This window comes from Primulina huaijiensis, chromosome 9 (assembly GCF_012295235.1).
Source record: "Primulina huaijiensis isolate GDHJ02 chromosome 9, ASM1229523v2, whole genome shotgun sequence".
NCBI classification, from domain to species: Eukaryota; Viridiplantae; Streptophyta; class Magnoliopsida; order Lamiales; family Gesneriaceae; genus Primulina; species Primulina huaijiensis.
This window is the reverse complement of record NC_133314.1, coordinates 21,027,589-21,051,154: the sequence shown is the minus strand read 5'-3', so window position 1 is coordinate 21,051,154 and position 23,566 is coordinate 21,027,589. Positions and strand designations below refer to the sequence as shown.

Sequence of the window (23,566 nt, the reverse complement as noted above, 5' to 3'; positions counted from 1 at the left end):
AAAAGAACTCTTATTATATATAATAAAGTATAAATATAGATATATTTTTACCTGCTGATTTCTATTGTCATATCAACATGAAAAATCATAGAAATATAAATCTAAATGATGGATCCTCGTATTACCCATTGTATTATATTGTGAAGGAAATAACATTTTATTTTAGAGTAGTCCTCTCGTGAGCCGATCTCACGAATCTTTATCTATGAGATGAGTCAACTCTACTAATATTCACAATAAAAAATAATAATCTTAACATAAAAAGTAATATTTTTTCATGGATGACCCAAATAAGATATCCGTCTCACAAAATACGACCCGTGAGACCGTCTCACACAAGTTTTTGCTTTTATTTTATTGAAAAGAAAAGATAAATATTATTAACTTAAAAATTCACGAAAAATTATGAGTAGATAAATTATAAATAATTTACGGACAAGTTTGACGTTTCTAAATAAACAGATGTGCAATAATTAATTCCTAACACTGCAATAAATAGGGAACCAGGAGAGAATAATATCCTCCGCCTACGCTAAATACAACAGTAAGCAACGCAACCACCATACACCAACTGAACCAACGCAAATTGCTCAGTCTCTATATCCACCAGCTCTTGTTCTCTTTTTCCATCTACATTTTTCCTGTTAGGTCTGAAGCCTGCCCTTGATCAGTTTGGCTTTCGCATTTGATTCCAATCACATTGCATCAATCTTCAAGTTTGCCGGTTGTTTACCTCAAAATATACGTGCATACGCACTCAGTTTTTGTGGATAAAAAAAACTCAGCTCAACATAAAGCGATGAAAAAAGTTGTGCTTTAACAATGGAGGTGACGACCCGGTGGAACTGCAGTACATGGGACACTGTTCTGGAGCTAACAAAGGTGGCACAAGAAAAGGGCGGGGACCCATTGTTATGGGCCGCGCAGGTGTCCTCGAATCTGACCTCTGTTGGAATCTCTTTACCTTCTATTGAACTTGCTGACCTTTTAGTGTCCCACATTTTTTGGGAGAACAACGTGCCGACTGCATGGAAGATCTTGGAAAAAGCTTTGGCGCTGAAGCTTGTGCCTCCCTTACTTGTTCTTGGTCTCCTCTCAACGAGGTCCTCATTAATTTGTTTCTTACTTCGGACACCTTTTTTTTAAATCTTATTTTTGTGTACTCTGTTCCATGTGTTTTTTTAGCAAAGTTTCAATCTTTATTACATTTGGATCTTGATACTCCGACCTCTGTTTGTCTGAAGGAGGTGTATCACATTGAATTGTTATATGATCTAATCTCTATTGATATCAATCTTGTAAGTCTGTTCCGTTATTACATTTACCTCTTTTGGATGATTGATCTGTGATGGAGATTTCTATAGCAACTCTTTCTTTTCAATAAACTTTCTCGTTACTGATGTATGGCTGGTTTCTACGGGTGATTCTATGCTACATACCTGTAGTAGAACTCCCGGTGCTTTTTTCTACAAGATGGTCGCTCGAACATCTGAAATAAAATACAAATCATGTGGGGCCATTAATACTTTTTGTTTTGAACAAGATGTGCGTTACTCCCTGTATAATAGAATCAGTTTCTACTAAGTGGTGGATTCCACTAGCAAATTGTTGACGACATTTGAAGAAAGTTGCCGAATGCCAAGTTGCGAACAGTACTATTGATGATGTGTTCAGGATCCCTGTTTGTTTTTGTAAATTCTCGGTATTCATTGTGCATTTTTTTCTAGGAATCAGCTTTACTTCCTAATACCATATCTTCTGTTTCCTTCAACAATCTTGTAACTTCTAAGGCAGTGGTTATGTTAATTATCTTGCCTTTATATAAGTACAGAATTTTTCCCGGGGTGGCATAAATTTTCTTGTGTTGAAAATGCTCTTAATTGGCGCAGAAAAATCATCTTGTCATTTAAGTATTCTAACAAGAAGTCACCGTTGATTTCTTTTCTCCTTTTGTTTTACATATGCACATTTATTATAGAGCAAAAATGCTTGCAGTGTTCGTAAGAATAGTGAATCTAGATTTTCTCTGCCTAAGTTTCACTATTAATGTGTTTTTGTTCGTACTATATCGGTTGCTTTACTTCTTGGATAGTGAGGTAGCTTTCTAATTTATCACCTGCATGTTTGAGCTGGATCCTCAAATGAATTCACAATGTTTGCAATGTATTTTAATATCAAAGAAAGCAACAATTTGCTTTGAGTATTAAAATAGACAGTTTTGTGCACGTCTTGGCACTGATAATGTGATCTCGGGTCTCTGGGGTCTATGAGTTCCATTATAATGTGAAACATGATGGAGAGCTTTATGAACATATTTTCCGTTTGTTTATATCCTGAATGTGGTGGTTCATTACTTTCATTGTATCTTAATCGGTGAACAGGGCAGTTTCTTGTCGCCGGTCCTGTCCAACAGCATTCAGGCTTTATCTGGAACTCCTTAAATTACATGCTTTCTCACTGAAGGAAAACACAGATTTGCCAAACCATCAGAAGTGAGTACCTGATATTTAATTGCATTGAATTGTTTTTCGTTTCCTGAGTACTTAGATTTCAACCAATCACGTGAATCAGTAACTCTAAGTTTAAGAAGAGATTACTTGATTTCTATTATAATTTATCATCCTCGATATCAATTTATCCTCGAATCTCTATGCTTGCCAGTCAAGTGCCTTTATCACTTAAATGACATATTGTAGGCAAATGTATAACTAAATTGTATATGTACATCTTCTATATAACAAACTGGTACGTGTGAGCTTGCAAAAGTAGGACAATTACAAAGCAAAGAAGTCAACTTACAACTTCTTAGTAAGAAAACAGGTGTGCAAATAGTCCCCATCAAAATTGCTCTTTACCACATTCCAATATTACTGCCTTTGACCAACGAGAATTATAATGAAGATTTTCCTTGTATAAATATCGCATATTAAGCTGTTTGGAAACATCGAATCTCACATAATGCTTTTCATGTCATGACACAAACAGCTTACTTACACTGGAACTATGAAATTGCTACAACATTGTTTGGTCGTTCATTATGTTTCCATGCAATTTCTACTTAATCCATATGTTTGATGATGTGATCCGAGTTTCTGATGTATTTGCTGCCCAATTCTAACATGCAGGACCATGAATTCTTTAGACGAAATACTTCATTTTTCCGAGATACTTGATATGCAAACAAATGAATCTGGAACTCTCTTGGTTCTCTTTGTGTTTTCCCTTGTTTGGCAGTTGGTTGACGCTACACTGGATGATGAAGGATTACTGGAACTTACGCCAGAGAACAACTCTAGATGGCCAGTTAAACCTCAAGATATGGATTTAGATGTTGATAATATGCATGATGAGAAAAGGAAAGAACATAGACAGAGTTTACAAGCTATTAATTCCATCATGGTCATTGAGCTGATTGGGCAGTTTCTGCAAAACAAGACAACTTCCAGGATACTTTACTTGGCACGTCAAAACATGTCAGGATTTTAGTGCTTATAAAATTTCATTTCCAAATTTGTGTGCTTGGAGTGGTTCATTTTTTGTTGTGTGCCTGAGTTGAAGTAACTTGATTTGAGTTTTTAACTTTGCCCCCATCACATCAACTCTATATTAAAGTATTTATACTCGGTATCGAAGTGTCTCATTTGGAGTTTGATACATCAATTGAAAATAAATTATATAAATCATTACAACCAGTTGTCTGGGACTATAACAAGAAACCTTGATATTGAGCGCTTTTTTTTTTTTTTTTTTTTTTTTTTTTTTTTTTTTTTTTTTGTTCTTTTTTATGTACGGCTGTCATTTTATCGTGTGTCCATAGTCTAGTTATTAGATTTATTTGGGCAACTGTTTCAATAATCTGTCTCTATCAGGTCCAAACAGTGGGAAAGCTTTACCTGGCGAGTGCAGCTGCTTGTAACAAATTCATCAGCTTTGAGAAATTCGAAATCCAGTACCATGGAGATTCTTCTGCTGTTAACATCAGATACTAGCAAAATTATGTCTCCACATTTTCAAGTATGTTCATTTATTCAGTCTCACCTCATGATGCAATCCAGGCCTCTGTCTGCTTTTGCTGGTCTCTGTCTTGGTACTAGTCGGTCTGGACTTTGGCTTCCTCTGGATCTATTCTTTGAAGATGCAATGGATGGTTCAGGAGTTAACGCAACAAGTGCCATTGAAATCATTACTGGTAAAGTCACCGTCCATTGGTCTTATTTTTTCAGTTCCAAATAAACTAAAAGATTTATGTAGAGCTTTTGTAATTTGGTATTCACCTTTTCAGGTTTAGTTAAGTCCCTTCAAGCAATTAATGCCACCTCGTGGCATGAAATATTTCTTGGACTTTGGATGGCCGCCCTACGCCTTGTCCAGCGGGTGAGGAATAAATCACTTGGACTTTGACTGTTTAGCTTATGTTTTTGGGGAATGTTTTCCAGTAAACCTTTTAGAGGATGTTTACAAGTCCGTGACATGTGTAACATATGTTAGCTAGGGTACTTGTTTATGACTAGACACTTCTTTAGCGTGGTTTCCACAGTTCTGTGCTTGTGTGAAAGTATATACTGCCGTTTTACAGATTTGTACTTGATCTTGTTCTCTTTGCAATCAAAAGAACTAACACTATCATGCTGATAGGGGATGTCTCGATACAGTGGGTGTAATTTTCTGGCTTTAGTGAACTTTAGATGCTCTTGTTGTGATTCTTCAACATTGTTTTTGTTGCTGATTGAGTTGGATCTTAACTTTTAGGAGAGGGATCCCATTGAAGGACCTGTACCCCGACTAAATACCCGCTTGTGCATGTTATTGTCTGTCACAACACTTGTGGTTGCTGATCTTGTCGAGGAAGAGGAAAGTGTGGCAACAAATGAATCAAATAGTGGTATGGGAAGGAAACAACAAGTTTCTAATAAGCGTCGTACCGATTTGGTATTAAGTCTACAGAATCTGCATAATTATCAAAGCTTGCTAGCCCCGCCTAAGTCGGTCATTCCTGCTGCCAATCAGGCTGCTGCTAAAGCAATGTTGTTTGTATCTGGCATCGATGTTGGAACTGCACATCATGATTGCATCACCACATCAGATACACCGATTAATTGTTGTGAGTTTTTTTTTTTAATCTCTTTAAGATTCAAGGCCTGTGATGTGTCTTATGTCGTCCGAGGATGTGCGTTTTTCATATAGTTTATCAAAAATGACTTATTGAGTGTTGTAATCCTTAATTATCAAGAAGTTTTCAACCTACTAATTAGCTTAGTGCTGGAACAGTTGATTTCTCTAATTTTTTTATGGTGTGGTACTGATTTATCCTAGTCCTATCCTGCAGCTGGTAGCCTATATCATTTAATTGTTGACACTTGCGTAGCCAGAAATCTTTTGGACACATCGGCTTATTTCTGGCCGGGCTATGTAGATGTGCACATCAACCAACTACCACATACTATTCCCACTCAGTTGACTGGGTGGTCAGCATTTATGAAAGGGACGGCTCTCACCCCAGTGATGATCGATGCTTTAGTCTCAACTCCTGCTTCAAGGTATTGTATCAAAGTATAATCAGTCAAAATGCTATTCGCTTCTGCTGAAAAACTGGACTGTCAATGCAATATCTCACGAACATAAGTTTGAAAGCAAAATCTGTCTTTGACAGCCTTATTTAGGATCAATATGCTTAATATTACTCAGTAACTGTTATTATTTATCCAAGAGAAAAGCAACTGAATACTAGCTCATGGATATGGTGGAAGCTTTGCAGAAATTAATAAAGTCTTCGAGATTGCGGTTAAAGGATCCACTGATGAAAGGATAGCTGCTGCTAGTATTCTTTGTGGGGCGACCTTGAGTCGTGGATGGAATGTTCAGGTAGTTAAACATTTGTTATTTAAGTTTTTATCTTAATTTCCTAACATTCTAACAGCTTATACCCGTGTGCAGGAACACACGCTTTACTTTATTACCAAACTACTTTCACCACCAGTCCCTGTCAACTATTCTGGGAATGAAAGCTATTTGACTGATTATGCTCCCATGCTCAATGTTCTCCTTGTGGGAATAGCACCAGTTGACTGTGTCCAGATTTTCTCTCTCCATGGATTGGTATGTTTACTCACACGTAGTTAAAAGTTTCTCCCATAAACATGAGAAACTAGTTTTTTTGTTATGATTATTTTTTAAAATAAATCAGGAATAAATGTTTAAATATGTACCAGTGATGTCATGTATGTGAAAGCATGAATATTCTAATTTGATGCCTTCCAGGAACTCCGAATTATCATTTCTCAATACAATTGATATTATTGGGTGTGATGATGAGTGAGCATTAGAATCAGTGAAACCTTAGCAAAAATATTAACTTCTGACAGGTGCCAGAGCTTGCTGGTTCGTTGATGACAATATGTGAGGTTTTTGGCTCATGCGTGCCTGATATCTCCTGGAACATGGTCACAGGAGAAGAAATTTCTGTTCATGCCGTATTTTCAAATGCATTTGCTCTTCTTCTAAAGCTATGGAGATTTAATCACCCTCCTATAGAGTATGGTGTTGGAGATGTGCCTCCGGTAGGATCCCAACTCACTCCTGAATACCTTTTATTGGTGCGGAATTCTTACCTAGTATCATCAGGAAACTCACTCAAGGATCCAAATCGAAGGAGACTTGCACAAGTTGCTGGTTCTACGTCCTCCAAACCAATATTCGTTGATTCATTTCCTAAACTCAAAGTGTGGTATAGGCAACATCTGGCCTGTATAGCTTCACCTCTCACCGGTCTTGTCAATGGCACACCAGTGCACCATACTGTTGATACACTACTAAACATGATGTATAAAAAAATCAGTGCGAGAAACCAGTCTGTGAACACTGCGACATCTGGAAGTAGTAGTTTCGGTGGGACTGGAAGTGAAGATGCTTATCTGAGGCCTAAAATACCAGCTTGGGATATCCTTGAAGCTGTCCCTTTCGTGGCAGATGCCGCTCTAACTGCTTGCGCTCATGGAAGATTGTCTCCCCGTGAATTATGCACGGGTCTGTCTCCCCATAAACTTCCGTGTTCTTATCGAATTATTTTTTTAAGTGACATCTTGTTTATATTTCACCTCACCTGATGCTGGTTGCACGACAGGGCTGAAAGATTTGGCGGATTATCTTCCCGCTACTTTGGCCACTATCGTAAGTTACTTCTCTGCTGAAGTGACTCGAGGTGTTTGGAAGTCAGTTTTCATGAATGGAACAGATTGGCCGAGTCCAGCAGCAAATTTCTCCAATGTTGAGGAACAGATAAAGAAAATACTAGCTGCCACGGGTGTCGATGTCCCCAGTCTTGCAGCAGGTTTGCTTTTATTATGACTGGCCTATTTTAAAATACCAATGTTTTTGTGTATACTAAGAATTTTGGAACATAGTCTGAGTTTTGTTTTGTTATTTCTCATTCTACAATAACTCGCTACACTTCTATAGGAGGAAGTTCACCAGCTGCACTTCCATTGCCTTTGGCAGCATTTGTGAGCCTAACCATAACCTATAAGCTTGATAAAGCCTCACAACGTTTCCTGAATCTGGCTGGTCCGGCTTTGGAGCACCTTGCTGCTGGCTGTCCTTGGCCATGCATGCCAATAGTTGCTTCTTTATGGACCCAAAAAGCTAAGCGTTGGAGTGATTTCCTAGTATTTTCTGCTTCTCGTACTGTTTTCCTTCATAGCAATGATGCCATTGTTCAGCTACTTAGAAGCTGCTTCAGTGCCACACTTGGTTTGAGCAGCAGCTGCATTTCGAATAATGGTGGCATTGGATCACTACTTGGTCATGGATTTGGATCTCATTTTAGCGGTGGAATCTCTCCAGTTGCTCCTGGGATTCTTTATTTACGAGTCTATCGTTCAATTAGAGACATCATGTTTTTACGAGACAATATAGTTTCACTACTGATGCAAACTGTGGAGGACATAGCCAATGGTATCTCGAGTGATAGTTCTGAAAGGCTGAAAAAACCAAATGGATTGAAATACGGGCATGCCTCACTCGCTGCAGCCATAACCAGGGTAAAACTCGCAGCTTGGCTTGGAGCTTCCATAATGTTCTTAACCGGTGGGCTGGGGCTCGTGCAGTCATTATTTAAAGAAACTCTCCCTTCTTGGTTTATGTCTATTCACCGTACCGAGCAAAAAGGCAATGGATGTGGAACGCTTCCAATGCTCAGGGGGTATGCGTTGGCATACTTGGCTGTACTTTGTGGAGCATTTACTTGGGGTGTGGCCTCATCATCTTCGGCTTCAAAGAGGCGACCTAACATTATTAGAAATCACATGGAATTTCTGGCAAGTGCTCTAGATGGAAAGATTTCACTTGGCTGTGATCCAGCTACTTGGCATGCTTACATATCTGGTTTCATGAGTTTGATGGTGAGATGCACACCAACCTGGATACTAGAGGTGAATGTCGAGCTGTTGAAGAGACTGAGCAAGGGGTTGAGACGACGGGGCGAGGAGGAGCTTGCTCTTGCTTTGTTAGGAGTTGGTGGGGCAAATACCATGGGCTCTGCTGCTGATCTTATCATAGAAACTGAAAATAGCTTTTTATAATAAAATTTGAAATTTTGTCGGCCATACATGTAGCAATTGATTGTCCTTGTTTTCTAGGACATAGTTGCCTGCATAATTTGTAGTTGTCTACGTAGTAAAAAGATTGAAGACATGACAGTTAGTTTTACATAAAATTTTAAATGTTATAATTATACACTTAACCATTAACAATAGCTGCTGAATAATAACAGGTTAACTACATTTTACAATTAGTATAATAGTTTATATCATAAGGTCGATTCCCATTTCTTGCAAGGGGGTAAACTGGTTAAATGACTTAATAAAAATTTCACATACTTACTTAGGAAATGAAAATACACAAAATCTCTTATCAAAATGTCTAACGGATAAATTTTGTAAGATGAATCTCATATCCGATCCAATCTTTGTGTAAAAAATATTATTTTTCATTCTAGGTATGGACCTGATCGACCCAGAGACCGTCTTAGATGAGACCTACTCATGAAAATAAATCATGAAATTGTGAGTGTCAGAAAATAACATCCGAGGCGTAGATGATATGCGTAGAACTGATATTGCAAAGCTATCATGTGCAATATTCTCCTAAAGTACATAACATGCACCCAAATCACACTAAAACATATTTCATATTGAAATTCTTGGTAATATTGTGCAATAACATGTGGACTGTGTTCCCAATCCTTAAAGTATGAAGATCAACGGTACCGGCAATGTATTATTAATAAGCATTAGCAATGTATATTACAAAAGATTAAAAAAAATTGAGATTTCTGTTGAACTAATTTCTTTTATTTATTCCCACTTAGTTCGGTACAGAGAAGATATAAGTTCCCCGATGTGGATAACTGCAAGAGTCATGGTGGTGCAATATTGAAAGAAAATTGTTCCTAACAATGCAGTCATTCAGAAATCAGAATGCATACGAAACAAGTGACTACAGAAGGAACTGTTGATGAGTCCCAAAGAAATGCGCACCACAGTCAGTGATGATCTCCTCCACCAGCAAGAACCAGACTTCTGAAATACATCAGATAATACAGGTTAAGTATAAAACAGCAGGGAAAAACGAAATTTGAAATAATTGACAAGGTAGGAAAATCAAATATGAGTGGCAAATGACATATTATGCACATTTATGGAGAAAACTAATGATAGAATAGAACCGCACAAGAGCACGTGAAAGACAACTGAAAATGCATGGTACGTGAACGTAATGCTACTTTTTTTTGTTCGAACCAACGTAATGCCACTTTTTTTGTTTGAACCAACGTAATGCCACTTTTGATTGACTACCCAAGCACTTTTCATCTCCCCATTCTTTATTTTGCTCCTCCCTCTTTCTGCTTTTTGTATAAAGTCTAAAAATATGAAAATGATGCTGAGGAGACTATGCTAGCATGAATCTATGGTTAAAACCTCTAAAGAAACCACAGTTAAAGAGTAAACGAGTGCATTTAGTTAAGGTAGTGTCCACCAAATGAAATTGAGGAAGATTCCTTTGAGATAGTTTCAATATATCAGGTTCAAGCAAAGGCAGTTACGTGGGCAACTATACATAAACCAAGTAGAAGAAGGAAATGCAAATCAGATGGAACAACGTTATTAGACAAATATAAAGCTCTTTCATTCAACATTAGAATATCCGTCCCACATAAATAGAAGAAGAAGAGTGTCACGTCCCGAGTCCAGGATATGACGTAATACTGTTCCCGAATCCAAGACGAACAAAAAATATGAAACTTTGTATCATAGAATTGAAACAACCATAAATTTTATAAATGACGACATGGTGGAAGCAAATCAAACATCATGAAACAGAAAATAGACTCACAGATGTACACCTCAAAAGACAATATCTCCTACAGACTTAAATAGCTAAATCCGTACTCCAACACAAGCTTGCAACCATGCCCATTATCATTTAAAGAAACTCCAACACAATAATAACAGCGAAGCCTAAGGAGCAATCCAACATACGATTCTGGCACAGAATAATATAACGAATGAAACAAGAAATTAAGTAAGGAATCCTCAGGTTTCTCAGAAACAAGAAATTAAGCATAGAATCCTTGGGCTTCTCTGAAGTAAGAATGGACGGACTATATAATGTCTTTGACATCAAATCAATAAAAAATAAAATTAACATAATCTTTCACAATCATCATCCACCAATCATGTTTATACATATTAGAAATCTCATTTTCCCAAAAATCAAATTCAACCTTGTGGCAAACTAAATCACTGAAGAATGCTCCATAAATTAATTGTCAGATACTTCCATGCAGCAAATGTTACACAATAGGAATGGGCTCCATTAATCAAAATAACAATCCTATTGTAGCATGAAAAAAATAAAATCACAATGAGCGAGTTGATCAAAATATGCACTAGTACAGCACAGCCTAGGCCCTAGAGATCTTTTGCAGGTTGTTTTCTCGACTTAACAAGATTCGGTAGCAGCCTAAAGTCTAATACAGTCAATTTTATTATGCACTGGAAAAATGCAACTGCTGTGTCATTCTCATATATTCCTCCCCAAAATAACAGGCATCAAGCATCTCATACAAACTCCCTATCTCTACATCTCAACAGGAGACAATCTGCTGAGAGGAACAAAAATTTCCTATCCTTATCATAGTTATAACAGAACAGACATCATGTTAGCATAAATAACCGTACCATTGCTAAACCTGTAAAGTCAAAGAGCAGGAGACAACGGACAAAGATCATCTACATATTTGGGTATCTTTTATCACATTGGCTTAACTACATAAATTTACTAGAGTGCATGTAATTCACAAGTTTGATGACCCAAGACTCTAACAAATGAACAAAAATACAATCAATAACAACCGACGCCCTTATACAAAAAAAATGTTGATAAAATCAATCCAAAATACACAATTTTCCATTTGAGTTGCTTTGTCAATATCACAATCAAACAATGCCACAGTCTAGAAAAATATATCCATTCTTATTCCAATAAAAAATTCAACACAACAAAGATTCCACTCACTTCTTGTGTCTCCGCCCACGCTTAGGACCCCATCCCTCGAGTTTAGCAACCGGACACCCACATTTTGCGCGAAAAAACAGCACAGCTCGCCCGTTAGGCGGGGCCATCTTCCTCAATTCAGCACGCAAACACTCATAATCAGGGTTATCCCCGGTGCCCCCTTTCCAGGGCAATTCATTAACCTCTTTAACTGCCTTATTCCCGTTTCCCATCCGCAACAAGTCCTCGCCTTGCAGCTGCAAATCAAATTCCATCGCCTTCTTCAACCCTTTACAGCCAATCTTTCCACATTTTCTTGATCTGTGCCCACAACAGATCTCAAATAAAACAACAAAAATAACAAAAGATATCAGAAACAATGCGAAAAAAACTAATTGGGATTGCGGGTTGGAGGTTAGATGGTAACGGAAGTGTGAAATTATAGTGGGCAAAGGGGGGAGGATAAGTGACAGTGATTGGAAAATATAAGAAAAATAGGAGATGATTAGAAAAGCGCCGGAGAAAATCACGAGGATGAAGATGAGGATGTCGAGGGTGGCGGAGGGAGAGTGTCTGCAGAGGGGTGTGCAGTTCGCTGAATTGAGGTGTGGTTGTGGGTGGGGATTGGGGGAGGTGGGTCTTTTCAGGGAGGAAGAAGGAGGCATAATGGTGGAGTTGAGGAGGTGATGGCGCATGTTAGTGAAAAACAGGTCCAGGGGCGGCGGAAATGGGGAGTGGCCGGGAGGGGGTATTCCTTCTTTTTCAGGTGGAGCGAGTGGAGGTGCGCAAGTTAGCAGCCTATTGGGGGTGCGCAAGTTAAAGTGGCTGCACAACACACACACACACGTTCGTATTTATTACACAGTGCATGCAATTTAAATACATAATATTTTGTTTGATCTTGCAGTGAATTAACAGTAATACTAAGGATTACATATTTGAATTAACAGTAATATTAATATATAATAGTTTGGTACATGAGATAAGAGAGGGATTGATAAATAATTCTTTTTATCCCACGTTTGGTACCTTTTTAGAAGAACATGATAATATCATGGGCCCGTGATAAATAGTTTTATATAAGGATAATGTATCCCTTTTATGACATGTGATAATTTTAATCTAATGATAAAAAAACACCACAAATGACTTAATTGCCCTCAATATATAAAAATCTTAAACCATATCGTTCTCTCATTTTACCGCCCCATCAAATAAATATTTTTATTTTATTTTTATATATTATATAATATTATAATTATATAAATGAACTCGAGATAATTATATAAATGATTTTTATAAATCTCAAAAAAATTATTAGTATCACTCGATTAACCTTAAAAATTGATATTTGACTTGACTCACAATATCAAGGGCTCGATTATCATATTATATAATATATAAAATTAGGTAAAAATAAATAAAACATGCAAGCACTGTCGACGCATGAATAGATAAGAAATATGAACTCAAGCAACAACTTTGAAATTATAAAATTTATTATGATAGGTTAATTTTGTCATTACGATCTAATATATAAATTTAATCACTCTTATTAAAATCATACTAAACATTAAATATAATATCCTACATTTTATTTATTCTTAACTTATCTTTCTATTATATATCACATGTTAATCCTATCATGTGTAACAAACTATGACTTAAAGTATTAATGATTCTATAGGATGCGGTGATAATTTTTATTTGGGTGTAATATTTGATGAGAGTCATTTTTAAAACTAACCCTTTTTATTCACATCAAACATAGACATGAACAACCTACATGTCATATAATTTAATAAAACGAGCACGAAGAATTGATGTGTGGCATTGAATGCATTCCATAAAATAAATGCATGTGAATTAAATGTGATGGATTATGCTATTAGAAAACACAAAACTCCAATATCACAGATCAATTTCATAAGACAGTTAAAAAAATATATGTTGTTGGCCAATCACAGTAACTGATAATAAAATTTATGCAAATTTGGTTCGTATTTATGTAACTTAATTAGAGTGGAAAAATGTCAAAATTTTCTATATATTGAGGTTATTATATCGAAAAATAATGAATTTATCGAAATTTTCAACTATACTGAATATTACAATAAGATATAATAACGAGTTTTTTCATTTCATTTCCGTTGTTGTATTTGACATTTAGTACAGTGAAATGTAATGAAAAAATGTAAAAAAGATTTCGTATAAAACGATATATATCAATATTTTACCGAAATCTCGATATACCGCAAAATTTGGATATAATTAATATGCTAATTATATATATCGACAATTTTGGTACGCCAAACCTCAATATACCGAATGTTCGGTACATTTCCAAAATATATTTTTTTATATCATAATTTTTTTATACGATATAATATATAGTTTTCGATACAATATATCACCTCTACTTCTAATAAATAGTCAACTTATATAGTATATACTCACTCCGAGCTAGGGGTGTCAAAATGCGACACGACCCGTCAACCCGACACGACCCAACACGAAAAAAATCAGGTTCGGGTTGGGGTTTTTCGGGTTCGGGTTGGGTGGGTTCGGGTTGGTACTAGGTTAGACGGGTTTCGGGTTGGGTCGCGGGTTGGCACGAAAACGTTTTTTTTTGAAAATATTACCTATATTTTTATATATTGTATGTTTGAACAAAATTTATTGTATATTTATATGATAAATTTTCATCATTTAATATTTATTTTTATTTTTTTTATTTTTTTAACAATTGTTTATTTAATTTAGTAAATATACTTTTAATTTTCTACCATTAAACTTTCAAATTTAAATCGAAAATTTTGTTATTATGTGTTTAAATTAAAATATTACTATTATTTTTTATTTTTTCGAATTTTTTCATTAATTTTTAAAAAAAAATTCAAAAAAATTCGGGTTAGGTGGGTTAGACGGATTGAGTCGGGTTAGACGGGTTCGTGTTCGGGTTGGGGGTTTTCGGGTTGCTTCGGGTTCGGGTTGGGAAAAAAATTAAAAAATTTCGCGGGTTGACCCGAAACCCGACCCACCCAACCCGATTGACACCCCTACTCCGAGCGCGAGTACATGACTTCGTGTCAGACGCTAAATTCAAATTTTAAAAATACATTGCTTGATTAATGTGTGTTATACTTTAAGGCTCCGTTTGGTTGAGTATATTAAATAAGGATAGATTAATANAAAAAAAAATTAAAAAAATTCGGGTTAGGTGGGTTAGACGGATTGAGTCGGGTTAGACGGGTTCGTGTTCGGGTTGGGGGTTTTCGGGTTGCTTCGGGTTCGGGTTGGGAAAAAAATTAAAAAATTTCGCGGGTTGACCCGAAACCCGACCCACCCAACCCGATTGACACCCCTACTCCGAGCGCGAGTACATGACTTCGTGTCAGACGCTAAATTCAAATTTTAAAAATACATTGCTTGATTAATGTGTGTTATACTTTAAGGCTNAAATATATCTATGCTATATATATATTTTAATGACACCGATATGTCTATCCGCCACCTTTGAACATGGGTATGATTACAAAAATATTTCATCTTTATTCAACTAAAAAATATAATAAACATCATTTTAATAAATTTGTAATTGATGTATACCTACCATATCTGATAAAATATTCTTGTATCTTTAAGTATATTTCTGAAATTTTAAACGATGATATAATAAATAACATAAAAGTTTATTATATTTTTTTTTCTATTTTGATATAATTTCTAAACATTTCACGCAGACATTATTCAACATAAAAATATATATGCCTTATAAATATTTTTCAAGAAAGTTTGATACTAGAAATATTAATTTTGTTGTTAATGATGATAGTCTTACAATGATTTATGCAGAAGTTGCTTGAAATTAACACAAAAAGTTCTATGAGACCAACTAACGAGTCATTTTTGTGAGACGAGTATCATATCCGACTCAACTCATTAAAACACGTTTTTTAGTCCAAAAATATTAATTTAACTCTAGACATGGATCGAATCGATCCGTCTTACAAGAGACCGACGTATTATAGAAATAATAGTATGAGTAGATAAAATTGAATAGTGAATACATCTTTTATTTTTTAAAAATAATAATATTTTAAAGGCTAAATTAATTAAATATTAATTATTTTTACGAATTAGTACAAGGTATAAAAAAAACAAATAAACATAATATTATAAGATTATTCCTATTATGACCATAGCTTAAATATAATATAAAAGTGAATAGTGAGCCCATGCCCAACATGACTAAGGATCCAACATTTTGAGCAGTCAGAAAGCCCATATTATTTGGGAAGACCCAATTTATCCATCGGAGTTTGGATTGATGAGTGAAAATTTTGACGGTTGGACTTGTGGTCACCAAATCGATTGTTATTTTCTTTTTTATAATTTTAAAAAATCTAAATAATTGTCCAAATTATTAATAGAGATTAGGAGTGTAAATAAACAGAATCGAACTAAACGCATACACGTGTGTGTCTACGTATAGATATGTCTGATACAACTCAAATTAACGAGTCGCGTAGACTACGGACGCGAGATCCGACTGGTTAGTAAACTGATCCACTTGGCCGGTAAATGAGCTCACCTGACTGGTAAACAGATCCACGTAAACAATATACAGTTAATTTGTAGGGCGTCATCTGCGTCACGAACACTCGTTAAATGGACGCCGGAAAGGTTCTCGGCATAGACGCTCAGACCAGTAAGCAGTTCAAAGAAAACTCAAATAACTAAAGAGCTTTTATAAAAATGATAGCCTCCCCCAAATTGTTTGGGAGTTTTCCTATTTATATATTTTTGGGAGTGCTTAATAGGCTTGGGATTTCGCAAGCACCATCCAAATTCCGGGACTCAATAATGTTAAAACTAAACAAATAATTAATTGAATTAGGTTTATTAAATGGGAAGTTGGTGAAAAATCCCCAACCAAAACATTTATTTGGGTTCACTCCCTACCCACAAAATTGTGGTACTATGTCATACAAATTGTGGTACACTTCATGTGGAAATGTGGTACACTTCATGTGAAAATGTGGTACTAAAAAAGTACCCAGGGACTGAACACAAAAAAAAACGACGGCTGGGGAGTTAAGTCCAATTTCCCGTTTATTAAATTGGGCTTATTCTTATTAATCCAACAAATAATTAATCGAGTCGGATTAAATAATTATATTAAGCTTGTACCCATCAAAGTCAATGGTGCAATACATTTTGAGAACTTGCATTACCATGCTTCTTTGCTAGGAAGACAAATATCATTGGAAATACGTATTCTATATGCAATCTGAAGTTTATTTTTTAGTTCTTGACTTATATTAATTTTCGACTTATATATATTTCTAACATTTTTTTTATTTCCCCATCTTTTTAAATTAGTGACATTATTGTAATTATTTATTTTTTAATTTGAGATTGATTAGTTTATTTTTAAAATAGAAAAAAAAATTCATTTTTATTATCATTCAGTAATTCACTTTTTTTTAAGAGTCGTCTATCCAAGAGTGAAATGGAGTCGATTACATGGAATAATTCATAAGATTCAATGATTAGTTAATATTAAGATGTGTAATATTACATTTCTACCCTTTAATTTGATATTTTTTTCCTATCATCAATTTAAAATATTATACTTTTTATTTTTATGTACACAATAAATAATATAATTTGTAATTAATATAATTTTTTACAAAAATTAAAAATAAATAAATAGCTGTTTTTATTGGACTGGTCGGTTTCTTTGAGGATTGAGGCCCAAAATCACTGGTTTTATTAATATTTTTTTGTATTGGTTTATTGTTCAATATTCATATGTAATCATTACATGTACAATTATTATGTTAAGGAAAATTCATATAAATTACAAAATATATCATGCTAAATCAATAAAGATTTGACTAAAACTTAAACAAAACCGTGTATGAAACCATAATCCTGGATGCTATAGAATATGTTTTAATGTTTCAGATCTATGCGTTCTTTCTTTGAAATAATTTTTAGTTTCATCTCCACAACTATTTTCTTAACGAGATAAAATAAGGAACGCGATTGGACACAACCTAAGATCACGACTCATATATAGATAATGTCTATCATTATCTTTTAATATTTTTATGTTAGCTCATCATTTAAAAAAATGACATTTATGTCTGTATATATTAAAGTCAACAACCTTTAAATATATTAAAGTCTAATAACCCGAAACATTAGTCGATTACTTTATTTTAGACTTAACTTAACCGAAAACCCACAATACATAATTATTAACATATAAGCCTAGATAAATAAAATTGATCCAACATATTATATTCAAAGGAAACTTTATAAATAAATGGTGAAATGTATCAAATTTCCTAAAATTGGATTCGAATGAGTCGAACCATATAATATTAATTTTGTGGAGTGCATTTGATTCTAATTGCTAAAAATAATCATTTGAATGTCGTTTTCTTGATTCAAATAAAAATTAGTCACCGGGAAATTGTGGTCAACTTTATTCGAAAAAAAATGTGAATTCCAACTACAATCTTAATTAAGAAGTTGGGTGATCCGTTGTTGTTCCAAAAGAAAAAGGACATGTTATATTAAAAACAACTTAAATTAACTTTAACCACTAAAAAAAGACGTTTAAACACATTCTGTAAATAAATAATGATACGACAACGATTGTAATAATTTTTTTTAATCAAATAGTGAATCAGTAGATTAATATACAATTAATATCGTATATTCTATAAAAAATTCGATGATTTTAGTAAATATGAGATGTATACATACTTGTATATGCATGTGTCTATGTTGTATATATAAGTATGTTACTTTTGTCGTCTCCGAGTTGGTTAAGTGGATAAATGGCCTTATTCAATTATCATAAATTTCATATTCAATCAATATTTTTTCGGACAAAGCTGTTGCATAAAATTTTTTTAATACAATTTATCTCATCAGTCGTATGTTAATATAAGATTTATCTATTGTATATTAAAAAATATAGAGCAAAAAATTTTATCGTCATAAAAATAATAATAATAAATATGTGACATTGCTATAGAGCGTTTCTGGCGTGCACCAACATGAGTGCTTCTGTTAACAAAATTTATTTTCTAAATAAATTTGATCCAAAAAGATTAATATTGTCGGATCGAGTTGGTCTCCCGCACACGTTTCACCGAGACACAGCCTATCAGACGTCTTCTCCTTATAAAAACTTCTGGTATCCCTTGAAGCCCAAACTTTTAGCTCAACTTAGAGCTTATAAGAGAGATAAACTTGTCATACTTTTTCAATTTGGGACAACTCTCACTATTTTTTTTCATTCAACGCTCTTTATCCAACACAGGCATCATCATACGTTTTTTATTTGCCAGAAACTGGAAACGTGTACCCCCTCATTTAACTCATTTTCCTGCCAACGGGTTGTTTAAAGCTTATAATTAATGCCAAGCGGTCGTCATGTGTAATGTTTTTCCAGCTAAAGAAACATATATATATATATATATATATATAATCCGAGCAAGTTTAAATAACCCCAATTTATTAGCATCTGGAAACATCATATTGATTATAAGAATAATATATAAAATCTTAAATCGAGGATTTCGGATTTTATAAATAAACCCAAAAAATGTACAAGTATTATAAATAATAAACTTGAAAATTCTTATTTATTAATTACTCCATCTAATGGGGACGTCAATAATACAACTTTTACAGATGATAATACGTAGGTATAATTAATACTGAGTTTTTTCATTTAATTTCCGTTGTTATATTTGACATTTATTTCTGTCTTAAAATTATAATATAAAAAATATATATAAATTCCAAATTGATAAAATATAAGGAAAGTAAATACGAAAATCACATTAAATTAAATTTAATGTGATTTTGTGTGGAAAAATTAACAATCCAATTATTAAAAGTTTTAATTGCTAATGACATATGGGTTAATTTTTTTTGGGTATTTGTGTGGAAAAATTAACAATCCAATTATTAAAAGTTTTAATTGCTAATGACATATGGGTTAATTTTTTTGGGTAACCACTTTCTTACAAATAAAAAATAATTGGGTAAATTCTTGAAAGAGAATGTTTGACCTTTGTTTTCTAGTCGGACCAAATACCAGGAAAAATCTGTCAAAATAGACACTAATAGGGCGGTGGCATCGAAACAAATCTTTGAAATTTGCTCCATGCTTTCCTATTTTATATTTAATACTAGAGTGAGTCTCATGTGAGACCGTCTTACGGATCTTAATATGTGAGACGGATCAACCCAACCCATATTCACAATAAAAAGTAATACTCTTAGCATAAAAAGTATTTATTTTTCATGGATGACCCAAATAAGAGACCCGTCTCACAAATACGACCCGTGAGACTGTCTCACACAAGTTTTTGTCTTATTCCTATTGACAATGCCTAGCTCATCTGTCGGGGATTTATAGTTAAAAACATCACAATCACACATTTAATATTATAAAAGTATTAATTATTGTATTTTTTAGATTTTAAAAAAAAATTTGTAATTTGGAGGATGTCTTCTATTACACGTGTCAATCCGATTTATACCTACAATAAAAAGAATAGTATGTATCTTGTGAAACAGTCTCACGAATTTTTATCTGTGAGACGGGTCAATCTTATTGATATTCACAATAAAAAGTAATACTCTTAGCATAAAAAGTATTAATTTTTCATGGATGACCCAAATAAGATATATCTCTCACAAAATACGACCCGTGAGACCGTCTCACACAAGTTTTTGCCTAAGAAAAAATAATATTTTTGACCAAATTTTTTTTTTTTATAGATCGAATGAGATGAAATATATGTCTCATAAAATTGACTTAGAAAAAATTGTAATTTTCACTCGAATTTGATATTGTTTATTATTCAGGTTATAATTTGATAAAGAAGGAGATGATGACTAGAAATTGAGTTTATATTTTATGTGAATAATTATTTAGACTAAGGTCATTAATATAACAAAAGAACTCCGAGAAATAATGTACTTAATAAATATTTAAAAATTCCTAAATATTTTTTTTAGAGAAATATTTTCTAATTATTTACATAATATAAAATAAAATATAATATAATAATAACGGAAATGATGGTAAATAAAAAAGTTATATCTATGAGCATGTGGCACCATGTCCTGCGGCTGGCATGCATACCTGATAACGAAAATACGACAATACCCTTATCAATCATTACTCAACTTCCCCGATCCACTGTCGGTGTTTAAAAAATTATGGAGGACCTCATTGTAATTTCACTGGAAACTCCAAGAAAAACTAAGCTCGTTGAAATTAGACCACTGCTTCCAGTTTCCATTCTCTTTTTATTCCCTATATTGTAATTTATTTTTATATATTATTATTGCAATCGTAGATGGCTGGGACTCTCTTCTTTCCCAATCTCTTCTAGCTGTTCGACTTCAAAGTTCAAATACCTAGGCCTATACATACACCATTGTGAATATTACACAAATATTTTTTTGGCTTACGAGGGAAAGGTAGTTCATGTCCACTTGAGAAGGGCTTGAAGAAGAACTTGGATTTTTTCAAGAAATTGAAGAAAAACGCGTGCGGTAAGTTTTGTGTTGGAACATTCTTCTATTTATTCAAGAAAACACCGTCGGTTTACGGAATATTTGATGAAGCATGTGTCTAATCTATTTGCAACGAAAAGGTTCCTTTTCTTTTGTTATTACGAAGAATTTTATGGGGTTGCTTTGTTAAAAATTTTTGTTAGATTTTTTTTACAGGTTTGTAATATTTGGCTTTTTGTTTGAATGCTTTCTTCTCAGATGCCGGAGAAAGCAGCAAACTTTTCATTAGTTTTGAGGCAAAGCCCCATTATTCATTGGTGGTTAAAGATTTTGACGGTCGGAGTGTTTCTTGGTATCTCGATAGTTTGGGGGATTGATGGCTTGAATATGAGTAGCTCTTTGCAGAAGGATATTCTTGTGTTGACAGTTAACGACTCTGAAAACTTGTCTCAGTCCCATGAAGATTTTAGCTCTAAAAATCTTTATCAGATTGATTTGAACATCACCCACCAAAGTTCAGCACAAGAACAGAAACATCTTGAACCTGATATTTCTTCGGAGTCACTTATTTTGTCAAGAAACCAACCAAATTTCTCTAGTTATACCCCACAAACTTCAGCAAATTTGTCCAATTCCATGGAGGACAAAGTTGTGAGTACCCCCTTATCTCCTAGGATTATACCTTGGGTTTCCGCTGAATTGGAAGCAAATTATTCATCCAATCTTCTTGCTAAGTGGTTAGCTCCAGGGGGTGAGCCATGTAAGGACTCAAGAGCAGTGGATATTAAGATTTTTAATTTGGATGGTTTTGAAAGTTTTGAGTTATCAACTGGAGATATACATGAGTTCGTTTTCCAGTCAATAGATGATTCAGGGAAGCAACTTTGTTCCGGTGGTGATTATTTTGAAATTGACCTCTCTGGTGAAACATGGAAGGCTAGGCCTCCGGTGAAGGATAATGGAAATGGAACATATACATTTTCCCTTCAAGTCCATCCTGATTTTTCAGGGGATTACAATCTAACTATTATCCTATTGTTCAGGCATTATGAAGGATTGAAGTCTTCACCTCCAAGATTTGTATTTGATAGGGTTCTTCGTGCAGTTCCGATCAGATTCCTTAGATCCACGTCCCAGCTGCCAGAAATAAGCCAATGCCAGAAGAAAGATTACATGACGGATGTTTGGTCTGGTCGATGGACTCGACATGCCAGGAACGTTAGCTGCCCAATTAGCAGGGATGGCCGGTATAGATGCCAGGAACCAAGTTTTCCATGCCAGCATCCTTGGTGTGATGGTCCATTGGGAGCATTGGAGAGTAATGGTTGGATATATTCGTCACATTGTTCGTTCAAGTTGTTTATGAGCGATGAAGCATGGAATTGTCTGAACCAACGCTGGATTTTCTGGTGGGGTGACTCGAATCATTGTGACACGATACGTAATATCCTTCACTTCATTTTAGATGTGCAAGATGTCCCTACCGTTCCAAGATTATTTGATATGAATATTTCCAATCCAAGAAATCCATCCCAAATGGTCCGATTCACCAGTATTTTCAACGGTCACCATAACCATACCGGTAACTATCAAGGCTTAAATTCCTTAATCAACGAGGAGTACCGAGAAAAACTGAAGGGGTACTTTTCTGAAGATGTAGTTCCGGACACCATGATCATGAATTCAGGTTTACATGACGGTGTGTATTGGCCTAATCTTAGGAATTTCATCAAGGGGGCCGATTATGCGGCTGCATTTTGGGCTGAGGTAATGGAGGGAGTGCGGAAACGAGGGCTGGTGCCGCCTGAAATTATTTACAGGACAACGGTGACAACTGGTGGATATGCTAGAAGCATGGCATTTAATCCTAGTAAAATGGAGGCTTACAATGGGGTGGTATTGGATAAGTTAAGGAAATATAAAATTCTTGATCGAGTAATCGACCATTTTGACATGACGTACCCGTGGCACTACGACAACCGGTGCAATGATGGGGTGCACTACGGGCGTGCCCCGTTGAAAGCGAAATGGAGGGATGGCCAGATTGGCCACCAATACTTTGTCGACCTCATGCTCGGTCATGTGCTGATCAACGCTCTTTGCGTCGCGTAAGAGTGGCAACCAACTACATAGAGTAGGCACATACAAATTTGTTGTCGTGATACGTGGAAACATGCTGGCAGGGTTCGATGGTATTGGACGATGCTGAAGTTGGCTGAGATTGGCATCGGTTGGTGCAATACAATTGATCAGATTTTTTAGCTCAAAGGAAGAGGATGGCTGTTCTGAAAAAGGCCAAATATGCAGAGTTATTCAGTCCATTTTGGATCCAAAACCTTATATGTAAAGCATACGCAATAGAGGATTGCTATATATATGTCGGGGGTTTTGTTGATCACCCCCTGTATTTCCTTTTTCGGTTATCCAATATATATATATATTTCATTTTCTA

General features: G+C 34.8%; 3 protein-coding genes across 4 annotated transcripts; 2 read left to right on the top strand and 1 right to left on the bottom strand.

Annotated features, from left to right (window-relative positions):
* Positions 1-504: 504 nt before the first annotated feature.
* On the top strand, positions 505-8,728 carry LOC140984311 (mediator of RNA polymerase II transcription subunit 33A-like). Of its 2 annotated transcripts, XM_073451621.1 has the most exons (12): positions 505-1,103; positions 2,382-2,492; positions 3,126-3,473; positions 3,870-4,189; positions 4,283-4,374; positions 4,750-5,101; positions 5,327-5,537; positions 5,748-5,862; positions 5,935-6,096; positions 6,363-7,023; positions 7,121-7,327; positions 7,456-8,728. In XM_073451621.1, the coding sequence occupies exons 1-12, from the start codon at positions 823-825 to the stop codon at positions 8,574-8,576; spliced, it is 3,981 nt and encodes a 1,326-aa protein (XP_073307722.1). In that variant the 5' UTR covers positions 505-822; the 3' UTR covers positions 8,577-8,728. The 2 variants fall into 2 exon arrangements, with proteins under 2 accessions (XP_073307722.1, XP_073307723.1); XM_073451622.1 differs by having other exon boundaries at positions 924-2,492; positions 3,235-3,473.
* A 443-nt stretch (positions 8,729-9,171) lies between these two features.
* Positions 9,172-12,397, bottom strand: LOC140984312 (uncharacterized protein At5g19025). The gene is made up of 2 exons (XM_073451623.1): positions 11,575-12,397; positions 9,172-9,575 (listed from the first exon to the last, which is right to left on the bottom strand). The coding sequence occupies exons 1-2, from the start codon at positions 12,246-12,248 to the stop codon at positions 9,539-9,541; spliced, it is 711 nt and encodes a 236-aa protein (XP_073307724.1). The 5' UTR covers positions 12,249-12,397; the 3' UTR covers positions 9,172-9,538.
* An 8,526-nt stretch (positions 12,398-20,923) lies between these two features.
* Positions 20,924-23,566, top strand: LOC140984710 (uncharacterized). Its single transcript, XM_073452266.1, has 2 exons — positions 20,924-21,153; positions 21,373-23,566. Exon 2 carries the CDS (start codon positions 21,373-21,375, stop codon positions 23,224-23,226), a length of 1,854 nt encoding a protein of 617 aa, XP_073308367.1. The 5' UTR covers positions 20,924-21,153; the 3' UTR covers positions 23,227-23,566.